Here is a 12236-nt window from a genome sequence, read left to right on the forward strand (position 1 = left end):
AGCAGGTAGGCTGGGAGGCCCTGCTCTCAAGCCCTGCTCTCCAGGCCTCTTGCTGTCTGGGGCAGTGACCTCCCTCCTGCAGAGGCTGGGGAAGTACTTAAATGCTGGCCTTTACTTCTGAGAATGCCTTCCTCCTCAGGGTGTGAGGGTCTGGAGGGCCGGGGAGAGCTTGCTCTCAGATTAAATGTTATGACAAGAAAAAGCCAGTTGTCAAGGAATATGCGGTAAACTGGCAAGGGACCTTCCCTACTTGGGCCTCAGTTTCCCTTCCTGTAAAATGGGATTGAGGAGACATGAGCTCAGGACTCCAGAACCTTCTCAGACTGAGCTCGCCCCAGTGGCGTAGCAGGGGGCTGGACGGCCTCAAAGTCAGCCGGTTCCCGACAGTTCCACGGAGGTTCCGGTTAACAGCGGTCTTGCCGCTCCCTGCACGCTGGGAAACCCCAACCCTTGCCGGCCCGGTTCGCGCTGTCGCTTTAAGGACGGGCGCGGCACCTGAAGCCGCCTGGAGCCGCCACCCGGGAGTCTCTGTGGCTGCGAAGGCGCGGATCCGACGAGAGGTGGGGCGAGCCGCGCCCCCGAGCGCGAGCCTGAGCCCAGGGTCCCGGGCGCAGTCGGCCAAGCCCGAAGTGGAGGCGGGGGCCCGGGGGTGGTCACCACGGAGTAGAGGGCGAAGCCCAGCTCCGCCTGCCCCTCGGCGCCCCGCATTAGCGCCCCGCGCCCCGGGTGGCAGAGACTCTGTGCGGTGAATACGGCTCCGCACCGGGTCCCGGCGGCTGCGGACCGGACGGACGGCGGCGAGCGAGACCCCTGGATAAGACCTGGAGTCGGACCTTAGCGCTTCTGGGGGCGCGGAGAGCAGGGCTGGGGGACGGTCGCCACTCCTAACGCCTGGCGCCCCCGCAGACCCGAGAAACAGCTATTCCCAGGTTTGAGCTGCCCTCAGCCAGCATGCTTTTACCCTCGCCGGGCTCCCCCGGCTCCCCGCGCGGGGACCACGCCTGACCCTGCGGCGGGATGACTGCGCCCAAGGTGGGTATAAGCTTCCTTCTCTCCTCATCTTCCGGAACATCTCAGGTCCTCCTAACCCGACCCCTCCTGGACCCCTACCCTTCACCTTGACCGCGGTGGCTTGGTGGGCAGAGTCCAGACACCGAAGTCTCCTCCTCTGTTCTAAGTCGCTGGGTGGCGTTGGGGCACTCAGAGCCTCAGTTTACCCAGTGGTTACATGGAGATGGTTTGGAATACTTCTTGTTGAGATAGGTTAGTTCTTTATAGAAAACTGGCACCTAAAGTTCCCCTGTTGATAGCACGGACGTTATGATATTATTGTGCCCATTTTACAGAGAAAGGAACTGAGGCATGGAGCAGCTAGGTAATTTATCAGAGCCAGGGTCCACCTTTCCATCCAGTTATGTCACCATGCTTCAATTAGCACTTGCCCTCTTGACATCTCATCTTCACAACTTGCTCCTCCCTAGGAGGCAGGAATTTGAGCTCAGAGATGTGGAGCAGCCTGATCAAGGTCACAGAGCTAACAGAGTGGCCATAGTCAGAGGGAGTGATAACTCTGTTGCAGGGAAAGGCCTCCTCCAGCTGGTAGGTGGTGGGCACAGCAGCAGAAAACTTCTGGGAGGAGGTGGTGTTTGGCCTGAGTCTTGAAGGAAGGTGTGAACTGAGGGCCCTGGATGGGGACTTCGGGCTCCCCAGGCAGAGGGAGCAACCCGTGTATAGGACCCCAGGTGGCAGGAGTTTGGGTGCATGGGGTGTGGGGGATATACGGGAACTAAGAAGGAGGGGGCAGCCTGGCAGCATGAAGAGTGTTAGATTGGGAGTGGGACTTCTCTGGGATTGAATTTTCCTCTCTTCCCAGGGCTGGGGTTATGCCCTCCAGGACAGGGAGTCCTTTCTTCCTCCTCTATCAGAGTCCACAGTACACCAGTGTGCGGGGTGAGTGAACTGCCTGAAGACCACTCTGAAATGGGTCAGGGGAATCTTGGGCCAGGACACCCTGCTGCTAATCAGTCAGAGCCCTGATCTGTAATAATAACACAAACCACCACACAACAGAACAGACTGTCCTTTAGTGGACATTGACACCCCCCACCTCCTGGGGTTGGCAGATTATCATGTGCTCTGCCTGCCTCTGGGGGAGTCCACATGGAGTGGGGGAGACACACAGGAGGCGAAGACACAGCCTCCAGTGAGAACAGGCTAAGGGCAATTGTAGGAACCTGTCTGAGGCCCAGGAACAGTTGAGTCAGGAAGAAGGGCAGGGCGTCCTAGAAAGTGGGAACTGCCTGAGCTGAAGACTTACTCTATTCGCAGCATGGTCTCACCTTTATATACTGAAAAATGTAGATCCAAAAATAAAGAGCCCAATCCATCTGTGTGTGCACACATACAGAGATTTGAGTCACACCTGGGTTCAAATTTGGCACCGACTTCTGATAAGCTGTCACCATCACAGCTCCAGTGTCCTCGGGACATAATGCTGTTGTAAGGATTAAGTCAGGGGACACCTGTAAAGTGCTGGGTGTGGTTCCCAGCCCCCGCCAATGCCCAGTACACATCTGCTGCCACCATCATCAGGAATGCAGGCCAAGGGAGGGCCACATCCCCATGCAGGTCATGCTCATCTCCGAGGGGCAGCATGAATGATGATTCGTATTTTGTATTTTTATTCTCTTCTGTGGTTTTCTCCTTTTGTCCACAATGAGCAACTATTGCTTTTATAGAAATTTTAAAGCCTGGTAAGTTACCCTATGCAGAAGTGAGTTCTGTTAAGTGTCGAGACACACAGCTGTGTCCAGCTTTGGGCAAAGTCCTTCACCTTTCTGGGCTCAGTCTCCTTATTTGCAAAACAGGAATTTCTTTTCCTGCCCTGACCATGCATCTCAGTTGTGGTGAGTCAGATGAGATGCTGCGTGTGAAGGAGGACTGTCAAGTGCCATAATACATAGGCAAGGGGTTACTGTCGTTGATTTGCTGTGGGTTTCTTTTCCCCCAAGCTGATCTCTCCAGCTTTTCCTTTTGACAGCCTCTCTTTGCTGTCTGACTCTGGAGAGGGAGTAGCCAGGTTCTTTTTCTACCCACCATGAAAATGTCTTGAGCTGGGGACAGGAGGCACTTGCCCCATAGACAGATTCACAGGAAGAGAACTGCAGGTAATTTACAAATAGCATTTTCAGGGGTCGGGGGTATAGCTTAGTGGTAGAGCCCATGCTTGGCATGCACGAGGTCCTGGGTTCAATACTCAGTGCCTCTGTTAAGGAAAAAACAAATGGCATTTTCTGTAGGCTTCTGGTGGTCTGGGGGCTCAGAAAGATTGGGGTTCACTTCTTGAGCATCCTTGCTACATGTATACATTCTCTCTTTCTCACACATACACAAAAGTTTTGAAACACATCTGGGAACATGCCCCTTTGAAAACTAAAGTCTTACCTACTAGATCTTGAACACTTGCCCTGCCCCTCAGCCCCCAAGGAGTGTGCCTTTGGCTGTGCAGTGGGGCATCATTCGGATACACCACCTTAGGCTGGGTAAGTCTGGCCATGGAAATCTCCCTAAGGTCTCCGAGTTCCCCTGTCCCCTCCTTCACTGACTCAGTTTTTGGAAGAGGAAAGGGTGTCTCTGTAAGTTCTCCTAGCAGCCTGGTGGAGAGCCTGCCCTCTATATGGGTGAGGAGACAGACCCCAAGCAGTTGAGAGCCTTACCCCAAGACACAGCTGGTGAACCACAGTGTTGGGATAAAGCCAGGCTTCATGGCTCGGGGCTGTAGCAGCTGGGATCCTCTGTTCCCTCCCCTCTCCCAACCCCTCCCAGCCGCGAGAGAGCCTTGTCACACAACAAGGTTTATTCAGCAACACTGTTTCTCACTGAGGAGAATTTCTTCAACAGATGTTTCCAGAGCAGCTACTCTGTGCTAAGCACTGGGGGAGACAGCAGTGAACAGGGCCAGTACAGACCTGCCCTCAGGGAGTTTGCTGCCTGGTGAGGACAAAAAGCAAAGGAAGAGTCAAACAGATAAATAAAAGCTTGGTCCAAGAAGGCCCAGGGGACTTCGAGTTTAAAGTGTCACCCGTGAAGATTTCTCAGGTGAGGGCTGAGCTGAGCCTGGAGGAGAAATAATAGCTCCTTGCCAAGCAGAGGGAACAGCATGTACAACAGCCTAGAGGTTGGCTTTGGGGACAACCCCTTCCTGTCTGTATAATCTGGGGCCAGGATTCCTCCCAGTATTTTTTTCCCCACTCTGGGCATTTTGTCTTTGCCTAATTGAAATAACACTGTTTGCACATTTTGGCATACTAAGTTGAAAAAAATCAGATGTCATAAGCATTTTCCCCCTGTTGTTAAACATTTGTGCTAAGCTTGATTTTGTTAAATGTCATGAGAAGTCCGTCTAGAGGTTATGCTGTGGTCTACTTACCCTGGACATTTCGGCTCTTTCCAAATTATGACTATTATAAATAAGGCCATGGTGACCATCTTTTCACATGAAGTTTTGCTTCATGGTGTGAATTTCAACTTCAGGCTTCTCAGTGCCCCTCTCCCACTTGCCCCTTTACCTGCCCCAGGGTTTCAGTGTCATCCTCTGTCAATAGAGATGAGTGTCGACCTCACGGGGTTTTGACTGGGGTGAAGTGAGGCAACGAGTTAACGAGCAAGCCCCGCTCCTGGCAGGCCTGGTGGACCCCACAGCCTTCACTCTCCTCCCTTCCAGCCTGTGGTAGACACAGTGGGGAGTCTTATACCCACCAGGCAGATGAGGCCTGACTCCTGGAAGGAGGCCGGGAGTGAACCCAGCCACTTACTGAGCTCCTACCCGGTCCCAGGCATGTGCTAGAAATTTGTGACATTCTGCAAAGTTGGGAGCATCATCCCCATTTCAGAGATGAGGAACCTGAGGTACAGAGGAGTCAAACGACCTTTCTGAGGCTGCCCAGTGACCTCGGGCGGAGGAGGACTAAAACCTGGTCTCGAGTACCCAGCAGGCCTCTCATGTGGCCCATCTCCTCTTCTCTCTCCTTCTCTGTGTCCAGATGTGTGACAGGGGCCGCGTGGCCTCCACCCTCCGCTACTGCATGACGGTCAGCGGCACGGTGGTTCTGGTGGCCGGGACACTCTGCTTCGCCTGGTGGAGTGAAGGAGATGCAGGTGCCCAGCCCAGCCAGCCAGCCCCGCCCACTGGACGCCCCAAGCCTGAGGCCCCCGGTCCCCTGCTCAGGTCGGTCAGCTTCTTCTGCTGTGGTGCAGGCGGCCTGCTGCTGCTTTTCGGCCTGCTGTGGTCCCTCAAGGCCAGCACCCAGGGGCCGCCTCGATGGGACCCGTATCACGTCTCCAGAGACCTGTATTACCTCACTGTGGAGCCCTTGGAGAAGGAGAGCAGCAGGTCAGCAGGGCCAGTGGGGGCCTCAGGTGGGGCACCATCATACCATCAGGCATTTACTCAGCAAACTCTCATGGGGTTTCTTGTCTGGACCAGGCCTTGCCTATGCCCTGGGGTCTTGGAGGCTGATCTGATCAGCACTCCTGGAGGTGTTTAAAGCCTCCAGACAGAGGCAGACTTTGATAAATCAGAGTAGTTAAAGCTATGAAAGAGGGACAGACATGGTCTTGTGGAGATGGGGAGAAGTCCAGGAAAGCTTCCTGGAGGAGGCGGCAGCTGAGTGCAACATGGTATGGGGCAGAGTAATGTAGGGGTTAAGTGCTCACACACAGGAGTCGGACCCACTGGGATCGTCTCCTGCCTGGTTCTGTCACTAACTAGCTGTGGGACTTCAAATAGATCATGCAACCCCACTGAGCTTCTTCATCTGAAATAAAATAAGAATAATAAGAACAGAAATAATAGCAAACACCTGTTTAGTACTTACCAGGAGCCTGACTCTGCTCGAAGTGTTTTGCATATGTCTAATCATTTAGTCCCTACGGCAGCCCTCTGAAGTAGGTACTGTTATGAATGCCATTTATAGATGAGAAAACTGGGGCACAGGTGATGTTAAGTAACTCACCCTGGGGCACCCAGCCAGTGTGTGTCAGAGCCAGGACTCGAGCCCAGAGTCTTTGCTCCCACACATTCCTTAACCCTGAAGTTAGGGGAAAATTAAATGAGATGTTGTGAATCAAGAACTCAGCCCAGTGCCTGGCACACAGTACCTACCGTGCCAACAAATGTCAACTTTTCCTCAGGTGGATAAGGTGGAGAGAGGTGTTTTAGGCAGAGAGCATATACAAAGGCCCGGGCTTAATATGGGGCATAGAGACAAAATCTTGCATTTAGTTAATATTTCTCAACCTTTTTTTTTTTCATTATTGCTCTCTCTAAGGAGACTTTTTAGCCATTTTTTCTTAATCCCCCCATGAAATGTTAATACCACAGATACACTGTATATTGAGTCTGTATATCTGTATGTATATCTGTGCTTTATACATAAACGGTATCAGCAAGATTCCAAGAACCAATTTCTGCCCTGCTGAGAGTGCATGGATTTTAGTGCTCTTATTTTACACTTACTCATTGGCCAAGTATCGGCAGTGCCTACATATCAGGGGCCTGCATACATCTTCTCCAGTCCTGTCCACTTGCAAGGGAAGAATTCCTGTTGCCTTTTACAGAAAAAGAGGGTGAGGGTTAGACAGCTAGAAAGTGGCAGAGCCTGCTGGCTGTGAAGGTGCGTTCCCCCACACCACTCTGTACGCACTGGATTTGCTTGTCTTGGGGGCTAAACCAGACATCTGTGGGCCGATCTGGGACCAAGGCACCCTTCTTCCCATGGTTAGAGGGAAAATGCATTCTGAGTTAAAGAATGTGACAGGTTAGTCCTGGCTCCTGGCCTGTGACTCACCGAGGTCACAGACAACAGAGTATTCAACAGAGGCCCCTTAGTCCAATGGTCATGCTTTGGTTTGACCTGACTGTTAGAGGGAAGGGCAGGGTTGGGGGACTCTCCAGCCAAACCTTTCACTTCTCAGATGAGAAGCCTGGGTCTCAGAGAGACCAGTGACCTACCTGGTAACACAGTGAGTTAATGATCAGTTGGAACCAGGCCAGGCCTCAGGGCACTCTGGACTGGAGCCTGTCCCTCCCTGCCTGGCCTGGCCTGAGCACAGAGGGTGGGTGTTGTCTGTACACACAGCCGTGTTGACTCAACAGGGCCTGGGCCACAGCTGCATCTGTCAGTTGGAGCCACTGGGCCTTCATTCCCAGCCAGGCCAAGGAGGAACCCGTCTAGGAGGCTACAGGGTGCTCATGGCCCATCAGGTTTGGAGACCCAAGTCTTAGATCCGAAACTGGGGTGGTGGATGTTGGGGAGGCTGCTTCTGCTAATGGCTCTTTCTTGCCCGTGGGGCTGATCCAGCGCGGCCGTGCTTCTGAGAGCCCAGCATCTGGCCCCCATGGGGAGGCCAGTCAGCCGTCCCTGCCTGCAGGCATCTTGCTGTCTGCGGGTAAATTCAGGTCAGAGACAGAGGCCTTTTAGGCTGATGGCTTGGGCAGGTCCATTTCCCTCTTGGGGCCTCAGTTTCCCCATTTATTCATCTACTTATCCTTGCATGCGTTTCACCATTTACTGAGTGCCTGCTGTGTACTTGGTCCTAGGCAGGGCACTGACAATGCAGCAATGGACAAAACAGGCAGAACCCTGCCCTTGGGGCCCCCATCTAAAGTGTGAGCCCCTAAATGATGTGGCTGGATGAGGGTCTTCCCAGGGCCCCCGCCCTCAGTGAGTACAGCAGATAAAGCATGGCTCTAGTCAGACATGGGGCTTTCAGTGTCTGCTCTTTTCTAAGCTGTGTCCTTGAGCCTGTTCCTTAGACTCTGAGCTATGTCTAGTTCTTCCTACGTAAACCTGGAATTTTCCCTAGGATTGCTGTTAGGCTCAGATGAGATGACGGATGGGAGGCGTATACACTGCAAAGTTCACTGCTCTGACTGTGCTTTCATTTCATGATCCTCTCTCGTGTCCACTGATTTGAGCCTCACTGCTTATAAGGCAGTGTAAGGACTGGGCCCATTTTATGGACGAGAAGGTTGAGGTGTGGACACATTAGGGGCTGGCTCGGGAGAGGTGTGATAGGTGCAGTTGGCTTGGGCCTTGCAAGTAGACAGAGCTGGGGCTTTGCTGCTTAGTGGACGCACGGCCTTCCCTTACCTGGCTGAAGGCCGCCAGCCCCAGGCTTGTCCTGAATGTGAAATGAGATTAGAGAGCTTGAGTGTTGGGCAAGTAGTGTTTCACCCTTGTTCCTTCCCCTTTCCCTTCTGTGTCTGCTTGACTCAGCTGAAGGGTGGAGGATGGAGGAGCTGGTGCCAGGCCCAGATCTCCTATCCCCACCAGGCTCCAGAGAGGCAAACCCTAGCCTTGGTGGAGCTTCCTGTGTGTGGGCCCGGCCCACACAGCTACAGGGAGCATGTCCAGAATGCACCATGAACAGGCCTGCCCCTGAAGTGTGTGATGTGGCCGCCCTGCCTGGGGCCTCGTGTTTCCCAAGTTCCCAGACCTCTGAACCACGACCGCACGACCGTGATGACCTGGGGCTGGATGGGCCCGGTTGGCTAGGTGAGGTGGCATGAGGGCCACTCCATGTCTGCCCTCTAAGCAAACTTCCTGCTGTGGGCTGAGCTCACCCGCAGCTGTGCCCTGCCCTGCCAGCTGTTGCCTGCTGGGGTGGCCCCAGGCATACCCAGAGCCTGCCTGTCTCTGGGGCTGGAAAAGTGGGAGCGGCCAAGGCATGGCTGGGAGATGAGCAGGCTAGGAGGTGTGCGGCTCTTGAAGTCATCACCCACATTTTTTCTGAGTGTTGTTGAAGCCTTTTCCATTTTCCCTGAATCTATAAAATGGGAATTGTTATCCTCAATTTACAGATGAGGATAAAGAGGCTCAGAGAGGGTGTGAACATGGTCTACATCACACAGCAATTGAACCTAGCTTGCCTGGCTCACCTGCAAAGCAGATGCAAAATTCTTTGCCTGCCCTCACCTGCCAAGGATGCTGGGAGTCAGGAGAGTGAGACCTCTTATCAGCTTCCTCAGCTCCTGGCCTCCAGAGAAGGAGGGTCTGTGAGAGAACTTTGCAAAAGCACCGGCTGGGGGGCCCAAATTTGGCTCCTGGCTGGTGTCCTCCATCAGATTGGCACATAGCCTGCACCACAACCCTGGCCTGTGACTGGAGCAGTGAACCTGCCTCCCAGTGAGCTATTCTGAGGGTGGCAGTGGGCATGGGCTGAGAAGACACATTGCTCAGAGAAGGGCCATGTCCCCGGTGGGCAGTGGGTGCTGACCTGAGGGGCAGCACATTCCTGGCACAGCCCCTCCACCATCCCTAGAGCAAAGCCTCCTCCACTACCTCTTCTGTCCTCCAGCCAGCCTCCTGCCATTGGCCCCTCCCCTGTCTAGACAGGCAGGCCCACTGGTATAGATTTATCTTCTTCCCTCCTGGCTCAAACTGATGACCTTCAGCAAGTGACAGCCTGTCTGAGCCTGTGTGGCACCTGCCAGCAGGAGATCTGTGACCCTTCCTCATGGACACCTTTGAGATTTTGTTTCCAGCTCCCATTTATAGAGCACGTGCAAGGTGCCCACTGTATTATCTCATTTAATCGTCACACAGTCCTGTGAGTCAGGTGCTGTTATTGTTCCACTTTACAGATGGGGAAACTGGGGCCCAGATCAATAGAGTTACTGACCCATGATTGTGGCATAGCAGGGAGCTGACTCAGCAAATGCTGACTCACAGCCACCCCTCAGCCACCTGGGGTGGGAAAAGACCTTCAAGGTCACCTAGTCAGCCCTTGTATCTGGCAGTATCTTCCCAAAGAAGGACCAGCCCAGACACTGGATCAGTGACACTCCCACCTCCAGGGTCCTGGGAGGGGAAGGGGCACTGACTCCCGAGAGGTGACCTACCAAGGTCCTGAGAGGACTGAGGGCCAGCCTTATTCCTGTCAGCATTGCTGTGGCTGGGATGCAAATGACCTATTCTTAGAATCTAGCCTGCAGAACATGGTCAGAGGATCTGATCTCTGCCTCAAGACCCTGCAGGGTGGTTCATTTGGGGGAGGTGTGGGGGCAAATCACAGGAAAACCAAACTGTTCAGAGGCAGATGCAGTTGACTTGGTAAGTGGTGAGCTCTCCATTTCTGGAGGTATGCAAGCAGAGGTAGACATTTGGTGGACTTACCAGGGCCTCAAGCATCCAAGTGGGCAGGGGAGTTGAGGTCTCCCATACTGCCCTGAGCATCCACAACTCCAGATCTTATAAGGGAGATTACAGTAAGCTGGGAGCCTTTCTCACCATGGATCATCACTCAGTCTTTCAACAAACATCCCCAAGCATCAGTCCCTGGACACTCAAAGTCCCTGCCCTTGGTGACACCTAGGTGGGATCAGTGCAGTGACAGAGAGGGGAGCCCTTTGGGAGCCCAGAGCAGGGAGTAGGGGCTTTGCTGGGGGAGGTCAGGAGAGGTCCCCAGAGGAGACTAGAAGGGCAAGTGGGGACTGACCAGCAGGAAGGGGTGAAGGAGGTGAGAAGGACTTTCCCTGCAGAGAGAACTGAGGAACTAACTCTATGGAGAACTAACTATAGGGAAGGGAGTGTGGAGTCGGGGAGCTGAGGGTGGCAGGGGGCCAGCTGATGCCAAGCTTCAGCTGTGTATATGGGGCGCTGGAGAACTCGCAGAGGGCTTGGACCAGGGCATGAAGCTGCCCCTGTCACTGCCTTCCTTGCTATTTCCCTGGTGTGTGGTAGAGTTTTGCCCCAACCCCTGCTCACAGCCTCTCCTCTTCCATCCCTGTAGGTCCCCAAAGGTGGTTGCCTTCCCCAGTGATGAGGAGGCCGTGTGCTGCCCACTGGCTGAGGGTCCCCTGATACCACCTACATACCCCATGGAGGAAAACCTGGGTGCCTCTGGGGATGCCCTGCTTGGGGCCCAGCCCCCCTTGCCTCCACCCAGCTACGACAGCATCCTCGGTGCTGATGGCATCTCTGGAGAGACAACACCTGAGGCTGCATGCTCCTGCCTGGGACCGGTTCAGTCTGCGGCGGGAGGAAGTTAAAGGCTCCTAGCAGGCCCGGAAGCTGGAAACAAAAACAATGATGGGCTTCTTCTAGTGTCTAGTACAGTGTCTGGTACACACCAGGCACTCAGCAAATATTTGTTGCTGAATACTGTTTTATTTATCTATTGCTGTGTAACAAATAGCTTAAAATAATCCATTTTATTATCTCTCATGATTCTGTGGGTTGCCTGGGCCCAGCTGGGTGGTTCTCCTGCCCCATGTGATGTTGGCTGGGCTGAAGTCATCCACGCCCAGCAGGGCCAGCGCGCCCAAGATGGCACACTCACCTGGCTGTCAGCTGCGAGATGAGAAAACGGGCCCAGAGGCAGAGCCAGGACTGGCCCAAAGTAACATGCTGAGTTTATAACCAAAAGAACATGGGCTCTGAATTCAGATCACCTGTGCATGGGTCCCACCAGGTACCATCTGAGTGAACTTGGACAAGTAACTTTAACCTCTCTCTGCCTCAATTTCCTCATCTGTAAAATGGGAATTGGGAAATATAGTGGCACCAGCCTCTACCTTAGACAGCTGAGTTGCCAGAATTAAATCAGATGAGAGCAGCTGACATTATGAGAGCACATTGACCCTGCAGGTTCAGTGCTAATGGGTCAAACAATAAATGTAGATTTCTTAGCCCATGGCAGATGTCTCTTAAGTATGCTGTGATTGTTAGATTTTGTTAGTAGAGGTAACCCCGCTTCCATCAGGTGCCTCTGCTCCCATACCTCCTGTGACAGGGAGCTCGCTACCTCTTCTTATATTCCAGATATGGCAGAAATGTCTGCTCTCAGAATGTCATACCCCATTCACAGATAGGAAATCAGCCCAGAGAGGTTAAGTAATCTTCCTAGGGTCACTCAGCAAGCGGGGGTTCAAAGCCCTGTGGCTCAGTCAGCTGTGTAGAGGCAGTGTTCCCCGAGGGCCTAGCCTTTACTGGGCCAGGCTCCCTGCCGTGGCTTCACATCCTCAAGGCCTCTCTGCTACAAGCGGTGGCCCCATTTACCAGGTGTGGAAACAGCCTCAGAGCAGTAAAATCACAGAGAATAAAGGTTTTTCATATCAGTAAAAGTATTTTCATTCTGGCCTGGTTGGGCTCCAGGATTCAGAGCCTCCCACTTAGAACTGGACCAACTCAGTAGCTGCCCATCTGGTCTCCCTGCTTCTGTCAGGGTTCCCT

The 12236-nt window shown here is 53.5% G+C and overlaps 1 protein-coding gene across 3 annotated transcripts; it reads left to right on the top strand.

Annotated features, from left to right (window-relative positions):
* The first annotated feature begins 347 nt into the window (after window positions 1-347).
* Window positions 348-12127, top strand: TMEM61 (transmembrane protein 61). Of its 3 annotated transcripts, none has more exons than XM_006180151.3 (3): window positions 348-1032; window positions 5043-5392; window positions 10795-12127. In XM_006180151.3, exons 1-3 carry the CDS (start codon window positions 1018-1020, stop codon window positions 11051-11053), a joined length of 624 nt encoding a protein of 207 aa, XP_006180213.1. In that variant the 5' UTR covers window positions 348-1017; the 3' UTR covers window positions 11054-12127. The 3 variants fall into 3 exon arrangements, with proteins under 3 accessions (XP_006180213.1, XP_032350268.1, XP_032350269.1); XM_032494377.1 differs by lacking the exon at window positions 348-1032 and adding an exon at window positions 1487-1950; XM_032494378.1 differs by lacking the exon at window positions 348-1032 and adding an exon at window positions 3211-4098.
* Window positions 12128-12236: the final 109 nt, after the last annotated feature.

The sequence above is a fragment of the Camelus ferus genome, chromosome 13 (assembly GCF_009834535.1).
Source record: "Camelus ferus isolate YT-003-E chromosome 13, BCGSAC_Cfer_1.0, whole genome shotgun sequence".
Lineage (NCBI taxonomy): Eukaryota > Metazoa > Chordata > Mammalia > Artiodactyla > Camelidae > Camelus > Camelus ferus.

Bases quoted from the DNA above. Each gene is read 5' to 3' on its own strand.
- TMEM61 (XM_006180151.3), top strand. The intron at 5,393-10,794 runs GTCAGCAGGGCC...CCATCCCTGTAG, and splicing joins TTGGAGAAGGAGAGCAGCAG to GTCCCCAAAGGTGGTTGCCT.